Source organism: Balaenoptera physalus, assembly GCF_965194825.1.
Source record: "Balaenoptera physalus genome assembly, chromosome: 2".
Lineage (NCBI taxonomy): Eukaryota > Metazoa > Chordata > Mammalia > Artiodactyla > Balaenopteridae > Balaenoptera > Balaenoptera physalus.
In genome coordinates, this window is record NC_138883.1 from 9,449,082 (window position 1) to 9,475,629 (window position 26,548).

The following is a 26,548-nucleotide window of genomic DNA, read 5'->3' on the forward strand; positions in this document are numbered from 1 at the left end:
AGACTGAATAGCTGTCTGCCAGAAACCATAGTGATCCTGCTATCTCCAGAACAGTTCACGTGAGCTGGGTGTTCACAATATCAGGCACAAAACCATTCAAGAGAGGTTGTTATTAGACCCATTTAACAGAAGAGGAAGCCAAAGTTGAGTAATGAGCTGAAAGTCGTTAATTTGGGCAGTCTGGCACCAGAGTCTGAGCTCTTGACTCTCCACTGCATCAAACTGTCTCTCACTGCAGGAGACTGACTTGAAGGGCCTCACCCTTTCAGGAGCGTTGGTGGATCCGTCTTCATCCTCGTGCAAATCACCTGACCTGTTTCTGTCCTGAGAGAACTCATGAAACTTTTCTTAATTACCTGGGGGATCTTTGCAGAGATTTCACGAGCAGATACATGTGAAAGCATTTGGAAAAGCAAAGCACATTATCCAGATGCCCAGTATTATAATAATTGTTGACCGCTGTCTGTACCTTCAGCTAGACTGCTGCAACCCCAAAGCCTGCAGCAGCGTTATCAGCTGGAGTCAGGATGATAATGAGAAACATAACTGGACACCTAGAACAACCAAAGGGCAAAGGATGAAAGAGGCCCTTTGTGTGTATCTCCTCTGACCCTGTGAATAATTATAACTCAGTGAATGGGTTCTTTTTTTTTTTTTTAGGCAGAATAATTCTTTACTTATTTTTTTTTTTATTTTTGGCTGTGTTGGATCTTCGTTTCTGTGCGAGGGCTTCCTCTAGTTGCGGCGAGCGGGCGCCACTCCTCATTGCGGTGCACGGGCCTCTCACTATTGTGGCCTCTCTTGTTGCGGAGCACAGGCTCCAGACGCGCAGGCTCAGTAGTTGTGGCTCACGGGCCTAGTTGCTCCGCGGCATGTGGGATCTTCCCAGACCAGGGCTCGAACCCGTGTGCCCTGCATTGGCAGGCAGACTCTCAACCACTGCGCCACCAGGGAAGCCCGGTGAATGGGTTCTGAGTTAAGGGAGTGTGGGTGACACTCCGGCACTCGGCTCAGGCTAGGTCCACCCAGTGTTAACTCTGAGCTTTGGCATCCTTCTACGTTGCCCTCCATTTGGAAAACACACACACACGCACACACACACACACACACACACACACACTATTACTATCTGGTCCTGCTTTACAATTTAATCTTTCTCTTAGGAGGCTGATTTCTACACTGATTTATTCAACAAACATTGATAGAGGGTTGGCCAGACTCACTAAGGAACCAAAGAGGAAAACACCCTCTGGGAAGCATTAGATTTGGGACATTTACTTAACTCTTCATCTGCAACATGGGCGTAGCCACACCTGAATTGTGAAGACTGGAGTCCACGTGGTACAGAGTTCTGCAAGTTGTATCCTACGTGAGCGGCTCTCATCGCCATCCAAAGGAGGCGGACCCGATCGTGCAAACCTGTGATTACTCGGACAAAGATCAGCGCGGAGGTGGGGGACAGTCCAAAGGCCTGAATGTGCTGGGAGCACGAAGGCAGAGGCAGATAAGATTTAGACTTTCTGCTGTAAGGTTAAAGACTTGGAGTCCCTGGATCTCGGGTTTGCGAACGCGTGGGAGGAAGTGTCCGCTGGGGGGCGGGTCGCGCGGGGAGACCGAAGGGGAGGCACATTCTAGCGCCTCGGGTTTGTAGGAGGTTGATTATGGGTGGGATTCACATTCCTCGTGACTCACCCCCCATCGCCTCCTCTCGGCATCCTGGGTGTCTCCCATCCGAGCCTGGGGCGCGAAGATCTCTCGCAAGGTGGCTCCTGGGACTGTGGGGTGGGAGGGGCCGGATGGGGCGCCCCCTCTGTCAGGCTGGCTGGTAAGTGTCACTTCCTCCTTGGATTTCGCGCCTCCGGGAGGGGAGCCCCTGCCTTTGCCCCCATCTCGGCTCCCAGAGGGCAAGACCTCCCAGGCCCCCAGCCTCCTCCCCAAGGCTGGACGCACAGAGGAAGTCCGCAGATCGAACTTTCCCCCGGGGCGCGGCAGCTCCGCGCCATCCGCAAGGATGAGACCCGGGCGGAGGCAGGCGGGGGGCGGGGCTCGGGGCGGCTCCCGAGCCGGAGAGGGCAGCCCCGGGCGCGGGGCCTGGGGTGAGAGTGGGAACCCCCCCACGGCAGCGCTCCTTCCGCCCGCCGGACTGGGGCCGAGCCTCGGGGGCCTCCGCCGAGCGCGCGGAGCCCGGCGCGTCCCTCTCTCGCCCCGCCACCTTGGAGGGGCCTGGGGGCGGCGCCCTTGCCGGGTCCCCAGAGGACTGGGCGGGGCGGGGGCGAGTGTCCGTGTCCCGCCCCGGCCCCGCCCAGCCCGGAGCCTCTCCGGACGCAGGGAGGGGTAGGGCGGTTCGGCCCGGAGTGCCCGCGGCGCCGCGCTCCTGCAAGATCCCGGCCGGGTAAGTGGCGCGGGGCCGGGAGGCCGGGACGGGGACCGAGAGGGTCGGGTCCTCACCCCCCCTGCCCAGCCGTGGCGCGTCCCCCAGGGATCGGGGTCGCTGAAAGTCAAGGGGACCTGGGGAGGCGCGCCCGGCGCGAGGGCGGGGGCCCGGGCGTGACAGCTGCGGGCGGGCGGGTATTTTTAGTTTAAACCCAACCATTTCCTGCCGCCTGCGAAATCCCCTAGCCTTTCTGCTCCCCAACCCTGGAGGTTCGGTCCCCAGGAAAAAGCCCGTAAGCCCCGGGCAGGGCGTCCCCGGAGGGCCGGGCGCCGCCTCCAATCTTCGCTCTGCCTCCATTTGGGGCGAGCGGACCTGTCCCTGCGGGCTCGCGCCGCCGCGTGTCCCCGGACCGGGCGGTAAACGCCGGCAGGAATACCCGCTCCGGGCGACCACGAGCTCGCTCCGTAGTGCCTGAGAGAGCCCAGAGCCCACGGTAGGAAGAGGAAGTCGCACCCGCAGGCAGGATCAGTTTCCTTCAGAACCCCCGGCTGTGCAGCCTTGGGCAAGCTTCTCAGCCTCTCTGAGTCTCATGCCACATCTCTAAAGGAGGGGAGAGTGAGGGCAGAAATCTCTTGTGGGGCCTGAAGGAGCCCCACATGGATGCTGACTCCTCTTAGAATCTTCAGATCTTGACTCCAAACAGTGGATCTGGTGGACGTGGCCTGTTGGTCATCCCAGGAGCAGTGAGTGCCCAGCGCAGCCCACTGACCTCCGCTTCAAAACTCTAAGGCGGGGAACTCCAGCTGCGGTGGGGTGATAATAAATGTTATTGTTTTATCACTTTGGCCCTGAAGCTCTGGCCCAAGGCTGCCCTGGGACCCTCTCCCAGGTTCCTCCTGGCACTAATGAGGGGCCTTTTACAGCCAAGGACTGCCAGTGGGGGAGCCTGATGTGCCCGGAGCGGGGGCGGGGGGGGGCATGCCTCATTTCACATGAAGGAGGGCAGGAGGAGACAGTGGGGAAAAGTGACTGTCCTCCCAGTAAAGGGAGCATGTCACAAAATCGCTGCCCTTCTGAGCTTGACAGGACAGCCTCCTTCATCCAGAGGAAACAGGTCCAGAGAGGGGGAGTGATTTGCCCAGAGCCACACAGCCAAAAACAGAACTTGACTCTTGAAGGGTCCAGCCCTGCCTCCTGCACAGCCAGGACAGCCAACAGCTATCAGAGGTCAGGAGCTGGGAGGCAGAGGGGGAGTGCACTGTGCCAACAGGCTGTTTTGCCCTGTTTCCTGTAACCATGCCCCAGCGGAGCTCTCTGACACGTGTGGGTCTGTGCATTCCTCAGGCAGACGGCCACAGCTGTGCCAAGCCTGCAGGCCCTGGGGCATCATTTGCAGCCAGAGAGGCCCCTTGGAGGGCAGCTGGAGGGGGTGTGGGCTGGGAGGGCTTATTTCTGGAACTCATTCCTCTCTTGCTGGGGCTCCTGAGGAGAGGACCTGAGGATTTGCTGGCGGCTCTGAGGGGAGTAGTGAGAATCTGGGCTCAGGTTTCTGCCCCAGGGTGCAGGCTGGCCTCTAGCGCATGCAGGCACCCTTCAGGGGAAGTCTGAGTTCCTTCTGTCTCCATGGGAACAAACCTCTAGCCCGGGTGTTTTGCATGTTTTCCCACAGCCAGGGACCTGTCCTTGCCTGGGTGGCCACTCTGCCTTGTGATGCAGAAACCTGGGGCGGGGACTGTTGGAGGAGCGTGGCTTGGCTGCAGGGTGACCTCCATGCTGGGGAGGCAAGACCGGGCAGGTCCAGCACAACCTCCAAAGCGCCCTGGAGCCCCTGGGTGCCCAGTGGGCAGTAGGGCCTCCCGTATTGCTCAGCTGTTAGAAACGAGGGTGGACGTCAGACTAGCTGTTCCAGCCCTGCCTTAGCCTCTTCTCAGCTGTGTGATCGTGGAAACGTTACTTCACCTTTCAGGGCTTCAGTTTGCTTCCCCACGAGATGGGATGACCATACCGCCCGCTGAGAGAATGAAATGGGACTTCCCTTCAACAGTGTTCCGTGCCGTGTCAGCCTCAGCACATGGGAGCAGGTGTCACAGTTTGGGGTGATGGGGTCTGGTTAGGACACCTGAGTACCCTCCCGCTCAGTTCCACCCTCTCCCCCTCTATCTTGATGTCCCCATGTCTGTCAAATGGCGGGTGGCCTTGATCATCTCCCTCTGAGCTCTTCTGGCACTGAAAGCTGGTGCTTGACCCAGGCAGAGATTTGAGAGGCACCAGGAGGGGACTCCAGGGGACTCTGGGCTCTTAGGCAGCATTTGCTGTCTCTCACCTCCTAGGATTCTGACCGCAGGCAAGGCTGCCACTCCTGGCCCAGGGACAGATGAGGAGAGAGATTCAGAGGCCAGGAGTGGTGGAGTCAGGATTTGAACTCGGGGCTTTTTTTTTTCTTTCCTTTTCTTTCCTCCTTCCCCTTCTTCTTCTTCTACCTCTTCTTCTTCTTCTTTTTAATTGAAGTATATTTGATTTACAATGTTGTGTTAATTTTTGCTGTACAGCAAAGTGATTCAGTTATACATATATATGTATTCTTTTTTTTATGTTTGGCTGCATTGGGTCTTTGTTGCTGTGTGCGGGCTTTCTCTAGTTGCGGTGAGCGGGGGCTACTCTTCGTTGCACTACGTGGTCTTCTCACTGAGGTGGCTTCTCTTGTTGTGGAGCACGGGCTCTAGGCACGTGGGCTTTAGTAGTTGTGGCCCGCGGGCTCTAGAGCACAGGCTCAGTAGTTGCGGTGCACGGGCTTAGTTGCTTCGCGGCATGTGGGATCTTCCCGGGCCAGAGCTCGAACCCATGTCCCCCTGCATTGACAGGAGGATTCTTAACCACTGCACCACCAGGGAAGTTCTATATATATATTCTTTTTTTAATATTCTTTTCCATTATGGTTTATCATAGAATACTGAATATAGTTCTCTGTGCTATACAGTAGTACCTTGTTGTTTATCCATTCTATACATAATAGCTCACATCTCGTAACCCCAGCCTCCCACTCCATCCTTTCCCCAGCCCCCTCCCCCCTGGCAACCACAAGTCTTGAACTCAGGGCTTTTGACTTGATGCTCTTCACTCCACCACGCTGCCTGTCTCGGACAATACAAGGACAGTGTTATACGTCAATTATCAGGCTGACAGTACTGATGAGGCAGGATCCAATCAACGTTAAGACATTGGCATTTGCTGGAAGAAGTGGATTCCAAACTTTTTTTTTTTTTCCGTAATATCTAAAAGAAGCCCAGCTGGATCACAGAGAGAGGAACCTGGGAGGAGCTGATGGAAGTTGGGGAAGTGTCTGTCCACCCTCTCGGCCCCTACCCACCGGCCAGGGAATCTTTGCTTCAGGACTTAAGGATGAATTCCCTGGCAGTGAGCAGCTAGGAAGGAGATGGGGGGACGGACGGTCCTGGCAGCAGAAGGCTTGATTTTGTCATCATCAAAACAGAGTTAAGAGGCCCCAACACCTCCTGGTGGGGTTGCTGGGAGGATAAATGAGACAACTGGAGACAACACTCAGCAGAATGCCTGGCGTGGGGGGGACACACCAGAAAGAGGCGTTACCATGGTGTTATTATTACTAATCCTCCTAATGTCGTTGCAACAATGTAGTGTGGCCTGCACCTCTTGCCTGGATTTCTAGGCTGCACATTTGGCAAAGGGAATCCTAGCATACCCAGAATACTTTGAAAGACTCAGGGGAAAGGCAGAGGCTGCTTAGGAAATTAGAAAGGTCAAAACACAAGCACACTAACATGAGTTGACTAATATATATACATCTCATGTAATATATACATGAGATGTAAAATGGTGGCAAAAAGCAAGAAGGTGATTACCTTAAATAAAAGTCAAGTATCACCTTGGGCTGGGGGGAGAGGAGATTGGGCTTGAGAGGGTCATGGTCGGGGGGGCGGGGGTTATGAGGGAATTCACCTTGTAATGACTTGTGAGTACAGGTATGTTTCATGCACCCCTCTATACCTAGATCCTGTTTCACAAATTTAAGCAGGTTTAAAAAAAAAAAAGGCAAGGGAATGATAATGCAAAATCAAGGTGGTCATCTGTGGTGGGGGAGAGGGTACAGGGTCAGCCTGCTCCATTCTCAGTGGGATCCACTGGTTCTGTGGGCTCGTGGGCATTATTTAAAAATATTTTCATGCTTCATCACTTGCAAATAAGAAACAAATACATATACAATGTATATAATATGTAAACATAATACATATATAATGTAATACAATATATATTCCATTGTTTATATATCAAATCATACATAGAAGTAAAATTAGAAGGTAATATAGAGCATTTTCACAAAGCTCTCTTAGAAAATCACACTCTTCCCAGAGATTCAAATGTTAATCTGCCTGGGTTTAAAAAATAAAACAAACACAAATCCTGTTGTATAACAGACACATGGTTTCTCATTCAGTAGAAGTAATCTCCCTCTTCTGAAGTCATAACAAGAAAGTGACTTTCACACTCTACCATCTCAGATGATCAACAGGATTCTTTAAAGTCCTGGCCTCATGATTTATGCTTCTGAAATCAGAAAATCCTGACGTATTTGAGCTGGGAGGAACCTCAGGTCCCCTGGACCCATCTGCCGGTTTTACGGCCGAGGGAATGCGAGGCACGTAGTTAGAGAAGACAGTTCGCTCTGTGCTGCTACTACTGACTCTCATCAGGGCCCCACCCACCACACCTGTGCCGCTACTACTGCTAGTACTGCAAGGCAGGGAAATGGGTGGTATATCTGAGATTAAACTGATGCGATCGTTTCAATTTTAAAAAGTCAGAAGAGAGCTACAACAAGCGGTGACCACAGCACTTCCAGGACTTCCGTGGACAGAAACGTTACCGAAGGGAACATACAAGCAGTGCCTTTCCTCCTGGAAGCCCTCTTAGGGCTCCTCCTACTCTTTGCAGGACACGCTTGATATATTTATAAGTTATCAAAGCAATTTCGTGCCATGGATGTGGTGATCCCCATTTTTCAGTTGGGGAAACAGGTTCAGAGAGGTTAACCGTCTTGCCCCAAATCACATGACAGGTAATTGATGAGGCAGGAGTTTCACCCCAGGGAGTACTAAAGAGACGAGAAACTGTTTTAAGTGTGCTGTGTGTGAACACACCCTTCACTCCTCAGAAGCCAAAGCCCACAGTGGCCACTGGTTGAAGTCAAGAGTTTTATCTGAGATCTGGAAAGGGCTGAGCCCCTCCCAAGTGACATTTGCTGAAATAATGCAGCAGGGCTGACTCACTGGGGGAGCCTCTTTCCTTGTTGTTGCAAAGAGCTGGCCTTTCTGTGATGCTAGGAGGTGCCCTCATTCACAGACCTGTTTGACCTTCACCTGGGCTGGTCTCTGTTTCCTGCCCTTTAAAAAGGGAGGTTGGAATTCGGAGATCTCTAAGGTGCCTTGAAGTCTGAATGTTTCCTCTCATCCAAGAACCACAGCCTCACGGTAGGTGTTTGGGGACCTTCAGTCTGGCCGCTGCAGTCTGCCCCCCTGCCCCTCCCAAGAGGGGTCAGGTCACTTAATCGGGTGATTCCCTGCTTATCTGCCTCCAATGCCCCCACCGCCCCGCCCCCTTGCTCTAAGGATTAAGTCCCAAGCCTCCAGCCTACTGGGCTGGCATTTCATGCTTTCTACCGCTGGGCTACTTCCCGGTCCCACGAGGCGCCAGACTCATCCCGATCTTTCCCACCTCCAGACTGTGCTCCAGAGGTTACCTCTGCCCAGCTGTTACCTCCCCACCAACACCTGGCTAGACATCACCTCCTCCTAGAAGTCTTCCTCAACTACCCGGTCAGGGTTGGTGATTCTGTTTCCATGGTCTCCTTGCACTTTGCAAGTGATAGGTAGTTTTCAGTTTTCGTGTTGATTTCCTGCTAGATTATGACCTCCTGGAGGGCAGGCGTAGAGGATTATTTATTCTCACATCCCAACCAGAAAGAGCTTATTATTATTTTCATTATTATTATTTAGCGAAAAGGCTTTACGGTTTAAAACAGGATCTTACAAACTTGAGGGCAGCTGATGCTCATACCACCCCTGAATGAAGCGGTCAGGGCACTTCCTAATAATTCCCAGGACACAGAGAAGAAAGGTGACCGGAGGCTGCGGAGAGAAGGTGTCACGCGCCTTCTCTCCCTTTGTGGCCCTCTTCAGGGGACTTTCTCCTTGGAGAACCGTCCATCTTCCTGGACTCTCCGGGGGCTGGCCCTGGAACTCCGGACACATCTCTTGGCCTCTCTGGGACCCAGACCTGACGTTTGTTCTCTCTCCTGTTCACGCCCAGCGTTTGCGCAGGGTCTTCCTTCTTGCTCCTTCCTCTGCATGAAGCGTGCCTCCCCCAGGCCTTTCCGTGGCTGCTCCTTCTTTTCTTGGAAATCTCACCTCACAGTCACAGCCTCCAGGGGGTCATCCTGCCCACCCAGTAATGCCCATCCCATCCCCTGCCCCTCTCTACCCTGTCCTTATCTCCCTGTTTTATTGTCTCTCTAGCACTTATCACTACCTGAAATTATCTTAGTTATTTATTTACAATCGAGTTTAGCTTCTGTCTCATCTCCCTGAAAACTCCAGGAGGGTGAGATTGTTTTTCTGTCCCCAGAGCAGCCTGGCCGTTGTAGCTGCTCAACACGTATTTACGGAATGCAGGAATGAATGGATCAATGAATGAATGAAAGAATGTCTAAGCTGATGGGCTGGATGGGATGCCGTGAGCCCCCTTGCCGGGTTTATCGTGTCAGTTAACATCTGTTCAGCCCTTACTGAAGTTTCTCTGCATTTTCTCTCTTTATCTTCACAACTGTCCCGTGACGTGTGCTCCGATAGTCCCGTTTACAGTGAGGTTAACTCAGCTGTCCTCAGCTAGCTCGCAGTGAAGTTAAGAACTGAACTCAGAGTATCTGATCCCAGAGCTCATGCAGGTCTACATGGGCCTTTCCATGCTGGGAGTGCACTGGGCAGGACGCGGTGAGTCAGACCGAGGACTCAGGCCTCCTTACCAGGGCTTCTAGTTCTTTCTCTGCAATCCCCAAAGGCTCTCACACTGCCAGGCCATTCCTCAAAGGAAATCCTCTCTGTGTGGAAACCCTCTCTGTGTGTCATAGGGGTTCAGGAATGCCACGGGTTCCCCAGAGCTGGGGCCCACCCCGGAGCACCGTGCCCTGCACACGCCCTTTGCTAGCTTGGACCCAAGGATCTCCACCTGCGGCTGGCTCCCCAGCTGTCCGAACTTGGTGACCGCAAGCCGGTGGCTGTAGATTGGATGTGAGCCAGTTGGGGTTGCCAGGTTACATTCCTTTCCTCAGAGCCTGGCAACCATCGAGCCTGGTTTACGTAATTGGCCTATTTATCGGTTTGTTGATTTCAAACTCAACTTTGCTCAGAAATAGTTTTAGAAAATGGATTTTTTAAAAAGTTCATCTTGTGGTGTCTCATCCCCATTTCCTTCTGGATAAAACCACCTGAAAGCTTAAGTCTTTGCTTGTTGCTGCTTGCTCCCTTGAGGAAGGGAGGGGAGGTCCCCATAAGTTCCTATATTTGTCCCCTATTGGAATCGGCTCCTGGCTGGAGCCAACTTTGCTTCGGGAGCCGTAGAGGCACACGTTTGTGCCAGAGATCTGGGCCCTTCCGCCCTGGAAGCTGCTCTCCTTGGGCAGCTGCATTCCTTCAATGCGCTGACGGAGATGGACATGTCCCTGCCCTGGGTGGGAGCAGTCTGGTGGGGGGAGGTAGATGCTTTAAACAGACTGTCCCATCCCAGGGACTATGGCTCAGCTCCCAGGGAGCTGGGAGAGGCCCCATGATGGACCCTTTAACTTTGTTCTTTTGGGCCTCAGTTCCCTTCTCTGCAAAGTTGGGGCGGGGGGACATGTGCTACACTCTTCACCGGGCTTGGTACGTGTGAGCAGGTATCACAAGCCACAAAACCCCGCCTGGAGCTAAGGGATTGTTAAATGCTAGTTTAGCCCACAGAGCAAGGTGTCACCTGTCTTCCTATGCAAAGGAGAGGTAGACCTTCTACTTTGCCTGATTTTTCTCTGCTCTTGGGCCTGAGGTGTGGAACCGGCAGCCTGGAATGGTGACATCAGACAGACCTGGGCTGAGACCCTGATTCTGCCACCTGCAGTGTGATCTTGGCAAGTCACATAAGCTCTACGGGCCTGGACAACTCGCCGGTTCAGGGGGTCTGGTCACACCTTCCCTGCAGAGCTGGTGTGAGGGGCAGATGTGATCACAAGTTTACGAGGTATTCCCAGCTCCAAGCAGGTGCTTGGCCCCACTTCCGGTCTCTTCCTTCTCCAGCCTTCCCGAGCACTCCCCGTTCACCCGAGGCGCTCCCTAGCTGGGAGGTGACTTTGATGACAATTTGGGTCACTTGGAAGGGAGCTCGGCACTTCCGCTTGCCTCGGCCCCGGCACTGGCACTTGTTGGATCCAGCGCAGCTGCTGGTGAGTCAGCCCAGGCTCAGGTGTTCTTGGCCGAGGCCCGTCCGGGGGGGCATGATGGGCTGGAGTCGACGCAGCCTAAGCCTGTCCCCTTCGGAGGACTCTTATTGGGGTACACAGGGTGCAGACCACATACCTCAGTCATTTCTTTCCTTCCCAAGGTCCCCGCCATCCCTAATGGCCAATGCAATTTTGTTCTTTCGTAGAATTAATTATGGGATAAAAGTCAATGTCACCACTCCAGGCCCTATTGTCTGACTCCCAGTCCGGCCTCGGGGTCCCTTTCAATACAGCGAGGGAGCTTAAACTAGGTCAGAGCTCTGAGTTTGGACCAGGGGGCTACTAGTAGCTGACAGGATGACTGTGGTGCACTAACTGAGAGCACAGGTGACATAACGCCCTTCTGTCTTCCTCTCCATCTTCCTTCTTTTTAATCCTTCTGATTATCCTATGTTCTCATCATCACCTGGGCGCCGCCTTCGGCTAAAGGGTGAATCTCTGGACCTGGGACTGCTTATCTGTACTTTGTCAAAGCTCCCCGGGTGATTCTCGTGCACAGAGCTGGTTGAGAAGCCCTGGGTTTTGTGCAGAGACCATCTCCGTGTGGAGCTAATCTGGTCTGACCCCTCTCTGACACTCGCCCATCTCTCTCTATGGGCTGACCACCAGATAGAGATAAATAAGTGGTGTTTATATTCATTGCATTTATTCCTTTTGATGTTCTATACATGGCAATCGATCCTCACCCTGGCTTTCTATTTAAGGTAACAATAAAAGGTCTCCTCTTAAAATAAATTTAAGTTTCAACGGGTTGAATTTCTTACAAACGAACGAGAAAAAATAATAGTGCAGGCGTCCCCAGATGTGGCCCAGATCATGGATGTGATGATGCACAATCGGCCAAAGTGTGTAAAAACGCGGAACGAGATGACTTCCAAGGGCCCCTCAAAGCCTGACATCCTGATGGATCCAAGGAGTACTCACCATGGCTGCCCTTAGACTCTCCAGAAGGGAAACGGAACTAGAACTTCAGGTGAACAAACCCTGCCTGACCCCAGCTGGCTTTTTCGGCTTGTGTCCCGGGGCACCTACCTATTATCACTGGAGAGTTGGCCTGTGTGCCTCCTTTCAGAGCGATTGTGAGGTTCCTGTTGTCTTTGAACTGTCTTCTAGGGATTCCTGCCATGGCACCCCCTGGGGAGGGTGGAACCCAATCCAGGATCCAGGTGTGATTCCGGTGCCGTCCTGAAGGGCATGGGTAGGTGGCCCCAACAGTGTCCCTGACAGCGCTGGGAAGACCTCACCTTAATGACAAACACTACCTAAGTGTCTCTAAGTAAGGGGAACTCCGGAGGGAAAACTCTGCTGAAGACACGGCTCTCAGCATTGGGAAAACTTTGCCTGATCAGCCCGTTCTGGATACCAGGGACTGCATACTATTATATTTCCTGAAAGGAATAGTAAGGAATCTTCTGGATTCCCAGACCTGGAAGAATGCTATGCTGATAGGTAGGGTTGGGGTGAGGTATTTCCCTTGAGCTGATAGAACAGAGGTCAGCAAACTTTTTCTGTAAAGGGACAGATGGTAAATATTTTTGGCTTCATGGACCATTTGGTCTCCAGCGCAATTATTCAGTTTTTCCATTGTATCTAGAAAGCAGCCATAGACACTTTGGAAATGAATGGGCGGGCTGTGTTCCGATAAAGCTACTTGGGGACACTGGAATTTGCATTGCATGTAATTTTCACCTGTCATGAAATACGACTCTTCTTTTGATTTTTTTCCAACCATTTAAAAATGAAAACATCACTCAGCTGGAGAGCTGTACAGGAGCAGGCAGTGGGCCACGGTTCAGCAGTCCCCTGCTCTAGAAATCTTCTCTGCAGTGGAGGGTGGACCTTAAAGATGGGAGCAAATCACTGTTCTAATCATTTCAGTTCTTACAAATAGAGCTCTGAAACAGGTCTGAGTCTCGTGTCTGTTGGTTAAAATAGAATCTAGTGTTAGTTGTTGTACTTAGTTCATTCATCAGCAAATATTAGGTCTAGTGGTGAAGAGGGAGGGAGAACACTGGTCCTGGGCTGGCTATGGAACCTTGGGCAGATGGCTTAGCCTCTCTGAGTCTCAGTGCTTTCATCTGTAGAGGCAATAATAGTGCGACCGATCAAATCAATGAAATAATCAAGGCAAGACAGTTCACTTCTGGCACATAGCACACCCTTCACGAAGGCTAGCTATTTCCTCTCACTTCCATAGAGTTCAAGAGCACAGGGATATTTTATCCCTTTATCCAGCAACCCTGCACAGTAGATCTTATTTAGCACTTTATGGAGAAAGAGGCCCAGAGAAGTTACAGAGCTTGTCCAAGGACACAAGCTAGTAATAAATGGTAGAGCTTGAAGGCTGTGACTTGAAAGACCTAGCTTTCTCTATGGGATGCCCTTGCAGACAGCCAGACAGGAGACTAAATCTAGTTTCTCTAGGGACTTGTGGAGGTGGTTAATTTAATGACCTTTTCCTCTAGAGCCAGGCTCTTATAACTCCTCCATGCTGTGCCTCAGATTCTTGGGGAGACCAGCATCATTTGGGGGACCTCACAGCCCTCTAGCAGTTTGGGGAGGCACCAGGCTGAGGGGTTTCTGTGAATATTTTAGGGGGAACTTTGTTGCTCTGCATGGAGCTCTGGTTTAGAAGCCCCAGCTTGGAAACAGGCATCTGGGCAAGATTTTAAGTTTTTCTGAGTCCTCCTGGGAGAGAACGTCTGTGGTGTGTGTCTCTGCAGGGCTAGTAGGGAGGGTTCTAGAAGACAGGATTTAAGGCAGCTGCTTTTGAATAATGGAATCATCAGGATCTTGGGAAATAAATAGCAGAGGTGGGTTCCTGACCAGTTTTATGCCTTGGTTTTCTCTTCTGTATAATGGAGATGGAAAAGTCGTCATTAGCTGCCTGTTTCTTGAGCCCAGCACGTGTGTGTTGGACGCCTACAATGGTTCTCACTCTGAACGCACAAAGGAAGTCTGGGGAGGAAGTCTGACCTTGGATAGGGGAGGCCTCGGGAGGTAAAGCTCAGACAAGGGAAACAGTGAAGGGACCAGAGAGCCTGCAGCAGCCTGGGAAGGTGGCCGAGCCAGTGTTTCCTGCGCCCCTGCGCTTGTCTGAAGACTTAATCAGAGAAGGGAGGAACACGGGCATTAGACTCACCCATCGCTGTGCCCTCTGTTCCCACTCGGTTACCGGGGGGAAAAGCTGCCCTGGACCCTGGCTGCGAAAAACCCAGCCCTCACCTGTGAGTGGCTGAGAGGCTGGCGGGGGAGGGGTGTTGGGAGGGAACATGAAGGTGGAAGTAAGTGTGACCAGCTGTTCCCAGTTTGCCCAAGACTGAGGGGTCTCCTGGGACACAGGACTTTTGGAGCTAAAACTGGGGAAGCCCCGGGCAAACCAAGACACTTGGGTCACCCTAGTTAGTCAGAGCCCTGCCATCCTGACTGTGGCACTGGGCAGTCTGGGTCACAATGGACAGTGTAAGAGGGGTCATCTGCCCCCTGAGCCTCGGTGCCCCCTCAGACTTGATTGCCCCTCCTCTGAGCTCCCAGCGCCCCTGTGCACGAAGAATCACTGGCTCTGCTGTCCCCCAAGTCTGTGAGCGCGTGAAGACAGAAACCACTCTGTCCTCGGACCAGCCTCTGCCTGTCCCTGAGCACAGAGCCGGTAGTAAATGCTGTAGGGTGAAGGAATGAGGGTTGAGGGTCTCCGCCTTCATTTCCTCCACGCTGGGGACAAATTACTCAGATGCCAGTTCATGCTTTGCTACTTTGCACATGCTGTTCCCTATCCTGCATGCCCTTCCCTCCCTTGGCAGTCTCTCACCACGCTGTGTCCCCTCTGAGCTGAACCTTAACTCTCTAACTGGCCTTCTCTGTTCATTCATCTTCCCCTCCCACCCCCGACATGATGAGCTCCTCAAGGGAAGGTCCCAGCTTAGTATTTTCTCTGCTGCACTTGGCACCTGTAAAGGTTTCTTGAACAAATGAGTGGCGCTGAATATGTAGAGCAGCGATTCATTCATTCACTCACCAACTCCTTGCCAAGGTACGACCGCATGCCAGGCACTATTCTAGGGAGAGGGATGGGAGCAGTGGACACGACTGGCAAAATTTTTGCTCTGATGGAACTTACATTCTAGAAGGTTCTAGAATCATCTAGCTTCAACAAGCAAGCAATAAGTAAACAGACCATATCCGAAGGTCACATGCCCCGGCCAGTTGCTGCCAGGCTGGAGGCTGCAGTTCCGTGGAGGGGAAGTGATTCAGGCCCAGCACATGTGGCTCCCCTCCTGTGGATGCAGAATGGACACACCTTCCCCTGGGTGGTGGCGGCCCTACTGTTAAGCGCGGTCAAGTCGGGGAGGGTGGCATTTGCCTTTCATGCAAATCTTGTAGGCCATCAGTCCTTGCAAGAAAATCCACTAAAGCTAGCATTGTGCAACAGGAGGGGAAAAACACATTTTAGGAGGTCATGTGGTATTTGTGCCGAGTGTGGGAGGCCCCGTGTGTCTGACCCCGGCCCCCGGGGCGGGAGTGCAAAGAATGGGGCTCACATGCTGACCGCCCCTCTCCCCCAGCTGCGTGGGTGACCTTGCTGGGCAGCAGCAGGAGGGCCATGGGCTCTGCTAAGGGATTGTTGGGGAGCCCAGATTCCTCCAGGAGGAAAGGGAGTAAACTCCCTCCCATCAGGGGGATGAGGTTGGTCAGCTTCCAAGCGCTGCACACAACAGTGAGGTATTGTCTGCTGGGACTGACGGGGAGCTCAGCCCTGGACACAGTCCCCTCCGGGAGGGAGGAGCGGAGTCCGGCAGGGCCAAGCGCCCCATGCCCCAGAAACACGCTGCTCCCCAGAGCCCCAGGTGGCATCTCCCTGCTGCCTGGGTGCTGGTAGCCCCTGGTCCTGAGGTCCAAGGGGCTTGGGTGGCACCTCTGTGTCTGCAAGGACGTGACTCACCCCTGCTGGTGACCCCCTCATGTTGCCCCCCACCCCGGAGAGCAAGGAACAAGTCAGTCCCCAAGGCCGGTGCCCTTGGCTTCACACAGACACATCATAAAACTGGCGTCTTGAAGCCTGGGAAGGAACTGGCATGTGCTAATTATAATCTGCACAGCCTGTTAACGATTGACCTCGGACTCCAGGGAGGTGAAGGCTCCTGGGGGAAGTCTTAGTGGTGTTCTGAGGCTTCTAGATATCGGGCACGGCATCGAGATAAGGAGGATGGACTCTTCTGGATGGCTCAGTGGATACCACCTTGCAGCTCCAGCAGAATGCAGACAGTTTTAAACCTCTTGGGCTCTGCTAAGGGACTGTTGGGGAGAACAAGGCAGCAGGATTACCTTCTGTATGACCTTGGGCAGGTCACTTAACCACTTTGGACCTTGATTTCTTTATATAAGGAAGACAATCATTCCTACTTAACAAGAGGTGAGAGACCTCGATAAGCTGTGTATAAACACCTAACATGGGGACTGACACCTGGTACATGCTTAACAGTGTTAGTTCCCAGCCCGGTACGCCCTGAAAAATCCTGGAGGGCTCCCTGGAGGCAGTGGTGCCAGAACTGATGAATGAATGTGGGCAGGCAAAGAAGAGCACTGAGAAGGGAAGCCACATGGTATATACAGGGAACCCCAGGGAGCTCTGGCTCAGGAAGAGGAGGTGGGAATTGGTGGGAGGTGAGGCTGCAGAGATAGATGGAGAAGGACCTCAACTGTCCTGGGACGCGCTGTGGACTTTCTCAGGTACGGGCCGTGGAGCCTTGGAGGGATTAAGTCAGAAAGGCCTTTGACTCTGAACCCTAAGTGCCCCTTTCTGCCAAAAAGAGAGGACTCTGTTCCCTCTGCCTCCTCAAGAGTCAGGGCCCAGGGGCTCAGGCCCCAGGAAGAAGCACACTGGGCCTGAGCCCCTGTGGTGACGTGGGTCTCCCCAGGGGTTCGGCCAGTGCAGCCCCGAGAACTCCCTTGCTCCAAAAACTCCCATTTGGAACAAACCCTGCCTTCTTTAGGCTGTTCTTCTCACAGCTGGGGTGCCATTTATAAATGAAAGTGGGGTTCAGGTTATTCTGTATCCTTTTATAAACCAAACCTGAAAACCATAGGAGGGCATTTTTCTTAGGTGAGAAGTAAAGCGTGCTGGGTTTTCTAGTCTGCCTTGATCCTGGTGATGCCACAGACCCAGGGTCAGCAAGATCCTGCCTGTGTGGGTCCTGTGGGTCCTGTAGGTCTGAAAGGCACGTCTTTGTATTGAGGGCCTACTGTACCCCAGGCTCAGCGCCAGGCCTTCGTTGTTTTTTTTTTGTTTTAAATTTAATTATTTATTTTTGGCCTTTTGTTTGTTTTAAATTTATTTATTTATTTATTTTTGGCCACGTTGGGTCTTCATTGTGGTGTGTGGGCTTTCTCTAGTTGCAGTGGCTTCTCTCTTGTTGTGGAGTATGGGATCTAGGCGCGTGGGCTTCAGTAGTTGTGGCACGCGGGCTCAGTTGTTGTGGCTCATGGGCTCTAGAGCGCAGACTCAGTAGTTGTGGCGCACGGGCTTAGCTGCTCTGCAGCATGTGGGATCTTCCTGGACCAGGGCTCGAACCCGTGTCCCCTGCATTGGCAGGCGGATTCTTAACCACTGCACCACCAGGGAAGCCCAGTGCCAGGCCTTTGTATGCTTGTTGGGGCCGTTGGTATCCTCACTTTACAAACAAGGAAACTGAGGAACAGAGAGGTTAATAAACTTGCCTGGGGTCACACAGCTAGTAGATAAAGAAGCCAGATTCAGTCCCACGCTGGCCATACTTCACGGACTACGTTTTCTGTACAGCATAATGTGAAAGCTGGGCTTCCTAATTCTAACTTATTTAAAAAAGTCGAATGGAACTGTGAAATCTCTTAATTTGTTAATAGAATGTATGCAGCCTTAAAGTACTTTAATTTTTTAAAAAACTACTACTACCACTTTAAAGAAACTGACATTTAAAAAATGTGCCTATGATTCCAGTGCTCTAAGAGAACATTCTACTTTTTCCTGTGTTCCTTTCAATCTTTATCTTTTTTCACACAGTTTTTGTATAATTTGCACAGCAGGAGTTGGCAAACTGCAGCCCACAGCCCAAATGCCACATAATTTTGTAAACAAGGTTTTATTGGAATACCGCCATGCTCATCATTTACATACTGTCTATGGCTGTTTTCACGCTACAACTACAGATTTGAATAGTTGTGACAGAGACCATCTGGCTTACAAAGCCTAAAATGTTTACTATCTGACCCATTCCAGAAAAAGTTTTCAACCCTTGGTCTAGAGGGCAAAGAGTTTTAATTGAAGTATAGTTGATTTACGATGTTGTGTTAGTTTCTGGTGTACAGCCAGGTGATTCATTATGCTTTTTCATATTTTTTTCCATTATAGTTTATTACACGATACTGAATAATAGTTCCCTGTGCTCTACAGTAGGACTTTGTTGATTATCTATTTTATATATAGTAATTTGTATCTGCTAATCCCAAACTCCTAATTTATCCCTCTCCCCCCTTTCCTCTTTGGTAACCATAAGTTTGTTTTTTATGTCTGTGAGTCTGTTTCTATCTTGTAAGTCCATTTATGTCATATTTTAGTATCCTCATATAAGTGACATCACATGCTATTTGTCTTTCTCTGTCTGACTTACTTCGCTTAGTATGATAATCTCTGGGTCCATCCATGTTGCTGCAGATGACATGATTTCATTCTTTTTTATGGCTGAGTAGTATTCCACTGTATATATATGTGTGTGTGTGTGTGTGTGTGTGTGTGTGTGTATGTACGCGTGCGTGCGTGGTGAGGGGAGGGTGTCCAGTGCAGTGACTCACCAGGAGTGAGCCCCACCCTGCCCAGCCCAGCCTGACCACCCAACGTCACCCAGATTTGGTTAGTCTCTGGTCCTCCTTGTTACACACCAGGCAGCTACAGCCATGTGACCACATACTTTGTTTCTTTGTGGAAAACAGCCCTGAAAAGAAGGCCAGCTGCTGATGCTGAAGAGAAAAATGAATTCTCCTGGTCAGAAAAAGACCTCTTGGGCGGGATAATACAAGAGCAGATTAGGGCTCTGCCTTGTGGCCAGGGGGGTACAGATCTTGCTCAAATGTTAAATCAGTGATAAATTTGCAAATGTTCTAGTTGGACTGAGAAAAACAACAGCAAATATATGACATAACTCTCCAGCTAAGTGGAAATGATTAAGGAAAGTTTGTGACATCCACCCCAGGGAATATTCTGGGTCACTTACGAGGAGAAATGTTAATAACACCATGAGTCGGGTGTAGCACTAGTCAGGGGGCCTTTGGGAAGCTGATGAGACCTGCAGACCTTGCCAGGAGAACAAGCATACACACAAGATGCTGCATGAGATTTCAGGAGGCTCAGGGAGCCCTCATAGCCTAATCCAGGGGTCTTACCCATTGTCGGGGAGGGGGGCAGGTTAAAACCCCTGGTCCACAGAGACATTTTGGTTTTTTAAAATAAATTTATTTATTTTTGGCTGTGTTGGGTCTTTGTTGTTGTTGTGTGTGGGCTTTCTCTAGTTGCGGTGAGCGGGGGCTGCTCTTCGTTGCAGTGCGGATTGTCGTGCCTTCTCTTGTTGCGAAGCACGGGCTCTAGGCGTGCAGGCTTCAGTAGTTGTGGCACGCGGGCTCAGTAGTCGTGGCTCGTGGGCTCAGTAGTTGTGGCTCGTGGATTCTAGAGTGCAGGCTCAGTAGTTGTGGCGCACGGGCTTAGTTGCTCCGTGGCATGTGGGATCTTCCCGGGCCAGGGCTCGAACCCGTGTCCCTTGCATTGGCAGGCGGATTTTATCACTGCGCCGCCAGGGAAGCCCTCACAGAGACATTTTGAAAAGTGAATTTAGTGAGTGCTACCCACGGGACACTTGTGAGGTGAGCTAGTGGATACCAGAAGGTCTCAGGTCAAGAAATGCCGTATTGTAGAGACTGGGGCGGGTGGAGGGTGTTGAGAAGACTCTGAACACTGTGCCCACCTTCCAGCAGAAGGAAGGGAGCCTGAGCTGCCAGGGGACCCAAGGGCGCAGGATCTGGTCGGTCCTGTTCACCTCTCTGATCTTCAGCACCCACCACAGCATCTGGGACAGAGCAGGCGTTGCAACAAGATCTGTCAGTAAATGAATGAAGCGTCTCCCAAGCTCTGGAGCAGAGGGAAGTTGGGCCTGGTGTGGCTCTGGGTTAGAAGATGAGACGGGCCCCTCTCTCTGCCTGTTCACCCGGGTCCCTAGAGGGCACGCCCTTCATCATCACCTGGCCTGACGGCTGGGTGGAGTGAGAGGCACAGAGGGGGAGAAGCGAGGGTGAGCTGGATTCTTCTCGGCCGTCAGTTCCTGGAAACCCAGGTCGGGCCTCCACCGCCTGGTTGGTGCCCCATCTGGCCTGATTCATTTCGAGCCGTACACTGAGGGGCCTGGTGTCACTGGGCCCATCGCAGTCCCGCCCAAACTGGGCATGCCTCTTAGCTAGTCCCCCATCTCAGGCACGCTCCCTGCAGAGGACTTGGCCTGGGCACCTCGTCAGTCTGACCTGCAGGGGTTCATCTCCGCCCCGCCCCCGGCCTCTGCATCAGTCGGGTATGGGATGGGACATCCTGTTCTGACTCAGAAAGGAACCCCCTTCTTTTGCCTTCCTGACTCACTTCCTCCTTTTGCTGGCCGTCTTGAAGCGTGGCACGGGCGCTGGAGCCCAGCAGACCTGGGCCTGCTCCTGACTCTGCGACTCAGACCTGGGCAGGAGAGCTGGCCCCTCTGAGCCTCAGTTTCCCCATCTGTAAGGTGACGCGGTCGCCCCTGCTTGGTGGTTGGTGGTAATGGATGCACCGCACCTGCCCAGCACCTGGCACCCAGCAGGTAACCTCATACATGGGAACTTTGGGTGACATTTTCCCCAACCCACAGGGGCCTCCTTTGGCATACAAAAGTTAAGACTCATGATGACCTTGACACTCACCCAGGGCAATCATAAGGTCACAGATGACCTGGGGTGGGGACAGGGTAGGAGCAGGCAGAACACTCGTTATCCACCAAACAGCGTTGGCTGGGGTGCGAGGCTGGGGGCTTTGCTGGGAGGGGGCCCATGGGACGAGGTTCAAGGGCAGACACCGTGGGGAGGAATGACGGCTGCTCCCCACAGCTTATCAGATGTTTGCACATTCAGTCAGCGGTTGAGAAAAGATCCCTGGACTTGAACTCTGGTTTCTTTGTGGAAGAGCAGGTTTCCAATAAAAAGAATGCCTTGGGGTTAAACGGCACTTTACAAAGCATTTCCTAGCAGGTGATGGAAGGTTCCAGGTTGCCTGGACCCTTTTCAGTGCAGCATTGTTTCCAGACAATTGGTCAGGCGCTGCCCTCCTTGCCTGTGGGTCTGTCACTGATCAGAGCATGCCACTCCCTTGCTCACAGACCCTCGCTGGTTCCCTAGTGCCCACAGAGGGAAGTCAGTGCACCCCTCTGACTCCCCGGCCTGCCTCTCCGTCACAGCGTCCTTTAACAATTCCCAAGCCCACTCTGCAGCCTGAACTTGGCGTTGCACTTTCCCAGCTTGTGCTTATGCTGGTCCAGCAGCTTGTTATGCCCTTTCCCACTTGTCATCTTATCCAGACCCTGCTCATCCTTCCATCTCAGTCAGTGTGTCCCCTCGTCTGTGAACCCCTCCCTGGATCCCCTAATCAGCATCATTGCTCCACTCTCTAGGCTCTGAGAGTTTCTCGTGTGCCGCTCCATTTGAGCATGTAAGAGCCTCAGAGTCTGCGGTCACGCAGACCGTGTTTATAACCCGCAGCCTGCGCCTGGCTCAGCGCTGTGTATATCTGGATGTTAAAGCCGACTGGTCTTGGATTTGATTCCTTATCTCCTAACTAGTAGCTCTGGGACCTTGGGCAGAGCAGGAAACTGCTCCATCTCAGTGCCCTCGTCTGTAAAATGGGAATGAGTATTAAGACCTGCCTCTCACTGGCTCTCCCCTGTCATTTTTGTCTTGAATTCTTTTTGTCACTCTTAATGTTAACATAAATCTATGTCTCTGCTCTCTCTCTCTGTAATTGTCGGTAATGTAAAACAGAAATATTGTCATAATTTTTGGATATTTTATGTTCTTCTTAATATTTAAGAACATTTAAATTATTTTGTCTAAAAAAAAAATAAAGACCTGCCTCTCAAGTATAAAAAATATTTTTATTGTTAACTCAGCAAATGCTGTTTAATTGAATTGAGTAACTTCTCACGGGGGTGGGTCTGTTTCTCACAGGAATGGGTACTTAAACTAGGTCTGTTTGGCCCTCTTAGTTTGGAGATTTTGATTGTTTCTTTTACAAAAAAAGTTTTATTGAGATATAATTCACAGTATACAATTTAAATGGGTGCATTTAAAGTGTACGATTCCACGCCTTTTAGTATATTCACAGAGTTGTAAAAACATCACCCCAGTCATTTTTAGAGCAGTTTTACTACCCCACCCCAAACCTGCACAATCCCCGGTCCACCCATGCACCCACCCCAGCCCTGGGCACCCACCCATTTCCCTTCTGTCTCTACAGACCTGCCTGTTCTACACATTTCGTATAAGTGGAACCATACAATATGTGGCCCTTTGTGATTGGCTTCTTTCATTTAGCATCATGTTTTCAAGGTTCTTACATGTTGTAACCACATCACTACTTCATTCCTTTTTATTGCTGAGTAATATTCCATGGTATGGATGTAACATATTTTATTTATCCGTTCATAAGTTGACAGACATTTGGGTTGTTTCCACTTTTTCGGCTCTCATGAACATTTGTGTATAAGTTTTTGTGTGGACATATGTTTTCATTTCTCTTGGAATATACCTAGGAGTGGAATCGCTGGATCATGTGGTAACTCTGTGTTTAATCATTTGAGGAGCTGCCAGGCTGCGTTTCAAAGTGCCTATACTTTTTATATTCTCACCAGCAGCGTAAGAGCGTTCCACTTTCTCCACATCTTCACCGATACTTTGTGATTGTCTGTTGTTTTGATTATAGCCATCCTTGTGGATGTGAAGTGGCATCTCCTTTTGGTTTTAGTTTGCATTTCCCTGATGGCTAGTGACGATGAGCATCTTTTCATGTGCTTATTGGCTATTCGTAGGTACGTCGTCTTTGAAGAAATGTCTATTCAGATCTTTTGCCAATTTTATAGTTGGGTTTTTGTCTTTCTAGATTTAAGTCCCTTAGTGGGTAAATGATTTACAAAATTTTCTTCCATTCTGTGGGTTGTTGTTTCGCTTTCTCGATGGTGTCCTTTGAAACACAAAAGTTTTTAATTTTGATAAAGTCCAGTTTATCTTTTTTTTTTTTCTTTTGTTGCTTGTGCTTTTGGTGTCACATCTAAGAAATCAGTGCCTAATCCAAGGTCAGGAACATTTACGCCTATGTTTTCTTCTATGAGTTTTATAGTTTTGGCTCTTACAATTTGGCCTTTGATCTATTTTGAGTTAATTTTTGTATATAGTGTGAAGTAGTGGTCCAAGTTCATTCTTTTGCATGTGGATATCCAGTTGTCCCAGCACCATTTGTTAAAAAGACTATTCTTTTCCCATTAAATTGTCTTGGCACGCTTGTTGGAAATTAATTGTCTATAAATATGAGAGTTGATTGTTTCTTTTTTTTTTTAATTAGCACCTTTAATTATTATTTATTTATTTATTTAATTTTTTGGCTGTGTTGGGTCTTCGTTTCTGTGCGAGGGCTTCCTCTAGTTGTGGCAAGCGGGGGCCACTCCTCATTGCGGTGCACGGGCCTCTCACTATTGTGGCCTCTCTTGTTGTGGAGCACAGGCTCCAGACGCGCAGGCTCAGTAGTTGTGGCTCACGGGCCCAGTTGCTCCGCGGCATGTGGGATCCTCCCAGACCAGGGCTCGAACCCGTGTCCCCTGCATTAGCAGGCAGATTCTCAACCACTGCGCCACCAGGGAAGCCCCCGATTGTTTCTTATCTGTGGGTTATTTTGAAGAAATGTAATGCTTTCCTTCAGAGGCAGAGATGTTTTTATACCAAGATGAGTCCTGGCCAGAGCTCTGCCACTGAGCTGCTGCAAGATCTTGGGTGGGTCTCTAGCCTTCTCTAAGCCTCAGTCTCCCCATCTGTAAAATGGCACAGCTAGATAAGAGGATTCCCGAGAAGCGGTCTATTTGTTTTTGTTGTTGTTGTTTGTTTGTTTGTTTGTTTTTGTCCGAGTTGCACGGCATGTGGGATCTTAGTTCCCCGACCAGGGATCAAACCCGAGCCCCCTGCAGTGGAAGCACGGAGTCTTAACCACTGGACCGCTGGGGAAGTCCTGGTCCAATTGTTACATGCGGAAATGTAGGGAGGTTTCCGCGGTACTTTTCACTGGCTCCTGGGGGTGTCCCATGAGGCCTAGCCCTGCAGCCTGAGATCTGGAGCCAGCCTGAAACCTGTGGGCAGTTTCAGGAACTCCCTACCCTGGCCTGGCCCCAGGGGAGCCAGCCCTGCTTTTCCAAGAATGTTAGTGCTGTGCTCACTTAGTAAGCAGCACCGCCATATCCTCCTCCATGCTGCCTGTGCTCCAGGCCCGGGTATACAGAGCAGGTGAGACACGGCCTCTGCCCTTGAGAGCAACAGTCTAATGGGAAGACAGACAGACACGTCAGCAACAATCGTGGAGCCGAGTGGCGTGTTCTGGTTGGCGCTGTGTCCCAAGGGCTGCAGGTGCAGGGAGAGGGGGGCAGATGGCAAAACTCGGCTTTGCTGGTAGGGCCACAGGCCTGGCCCAAATGTGAACGCTTGCTCTGGGCAGTATCTGGAGAACGGTCGGGTGAGCTGTGTAGTATATTTCACAGCTCTTCCATGTGCCGTCCAGCAGCAGCTCCGTCTTAACTCGCATTTAACCAGCCCTAATGCACTGACCAGGCGACTACCGACCTCTTGTCTCCAGGCAAGGCGCTGTGGTTAAGGAAAAGGCTCTGGAGCCAAGCTGCCCGAGTTTCAATCCCTGCTTTGCATGCTTTGGGGAAAGTTATTTAACATGTCTGTGCTTTGCTTCCTTATCTTCTAATATGGGGTTTTATATTAGCACCTACCCGGTAGCCTATTTGTTTCTAAAGCGCTATAAAGTGCTTTAGGAACATGGCCTGGCACAAGGAGCCAGCTCTTATTAAGTTCTCTGGTTATTACAGGTTGGAATTGTAGCTTGGAACAGTGTGGCACTGACCCCAGTATGTTAGGCCCGCTACACAGTCGGTTATTATAGCCCATGGCTATTACACAGTGTGACATGGTAACATGGTACAATTAGCCTATAGGTTGCCTGAGGATCATTACAGTTCTGTGCCTTTGAATAAAGCAGAGCTTCTCGGCAGTGTATACGTCCCTTCCTAACAGCTGTTCTGTTAAAAAAAAAAAAAAAGCCCGGAGGTGAATCGGTTGTGCCCCTTCCCTTCAAAACAATCTTCCCATTTAAAGCTCTGCCATCTCAGAGAGGAGGCAAGTCAGGCAGAAATTTTTGCTCTTATTTGACCAAAGAGGCTGGTGTTTGGAGCTGGTTAGTGGCAGAGCCTGCACTGGACCCCATGCTCCCTAATTCCATTTTGGGGCCTGCTCTGCCCCCCAACCCATGGCCTGAAGGAAGACTCTGATTTGGGGGTTAACAGAGTCTGTGCTGAAGTCTACCCTTCCCCCATCCCTGCCCTTCCCAAGTTTCCCTGAACCTTCAGCTTGTGTATATTGAGGACCAAATAAGGCTGGTAAGATGCTCCTTCTGGCTCCACACGTATTCCTTTTAATAAAAAAGACCAGGGAGTTCCCTGGTGGTCCAGTGTTTAGGACTCGGCGCTTTCATTGCCGGGACCTGAGTTCAATCCCTGGTCGGGGAACTAAGATCCCGCAAGCCACGGGGCATGGCCAAAAATAAATAAATTAATCAATTAATTAAATTTAAAAAAAGACCAGAACTAACAATTATCAAGTACTTACTAAATGCCAATGGGGGTAAATATTATTCTTTATATTTTCCAGATTTATCTATCCGCCCATGAACATTTGTGAGCACCTACTATGTGTCAGTATCTGTCTCAGGTACCTTGATCAAGATAGCAGTGATCAAGATGGGCAGTTCACATTCAAATGCGAACAGCAGGCTGAGTTCAGTGGTGCTGGACTCCTGACTCGGAAGTTGTTGATTTCCGTCCTGGATGCTGGGAGACCCCATGGCAGCCACACGAGTTGTTGAGCAGACATCCAGGTCCCTACTGAACCAGGGACCCACAGGAGCATGGATAAGGGCCCCATGGCACCGCTCTTTGGGAGCTCCGAGAGCCCCACGCACACGTGAGGGACTCCATTTGTTTATCTGCTTTTACACACTCTTGGCTGTTGGTTCAAGGAGTCAGCTGGCAGCGCCCTCGGAACTGGAGCAGGTTCCTGTTGGCTGAGTGTCTCCGCATCACTCAACTCCTCACTCCCTTAGCCTCCAGCCTACCGGGCCCGCACTGAGCACGGTAGCCTTAAAGGAGGAGGTGCTTGGAAAGTGCTGAGCGCAGTCTGGAGCTTAGTAACTTGTCCTAAAGTACAAACGCAAAAGGCAATCAGGTGGTTCGCCGTGTGGGACTGCAAATTAAAACCACAATGAG

General features: G+C 51.1%; 1 protein-coding gene and 1 long non-coding RNA gene across 8 annotated transcripts in view; one reads left to right on the plus strand and one right to left on the minus strand.

Annotated features, from left to right (window-relative positions):
• Positions 1-1,259: 1,259 nt before the first annotated feature.
• LOC309654413 lies at positions 1,260-2,228 on the minus strand. The gene is made up of 2 exons (XR_014260235.1): positions 1,693-2,228; positions 1,260-1,419 (listed from the first exon to the last, which is right to left on the minus strand). It is a non-coding gene; the product is annotated as an uncharacterized lncRNA (long non-coding RNA).
• A 29-nt stretch (positions 2,229-2,257) lies between these two features.
• SYNE3 (spectrin repeat containing nuclear envelope family member 3) overlaps positions 2,258-26,548 on the plus strand; it is an 88,749-nt gene continuing 64,458 nt past the window's right edge. The window contains exons 1-5 of one of the 7 annotated variants that reach the window (XM_082448304.1): positions 2,353-2,392; positions 3,461-3,601; positions 4,341-4,424; positions 20,611-20,794; positions 25,935-26,246. In XM_082448304.1, the coding sequence (XP_082304430.1) occupies positions 26,111-26,246 (136 nt within the window). In that variant the 5' untranslated portion in view covers positions 2,353-2,392; positions 3,461-3,601; positions 4,341-4,424; positions 20,611-20,794; positions 25,935-26,110. Of the gene's footprint in view, positions 2,393-3,460; positions 3,602-4,340; positions 4,425-20,610; positions 20,795-25,934; positions 26,247-26,548 lie in introns of all 7 variants that reach the window. The other 6 variants (XM_082448305.1, XM_082448303.1, XM_082448307.1 and 3 more) reach the window with 6 other exon arrangements.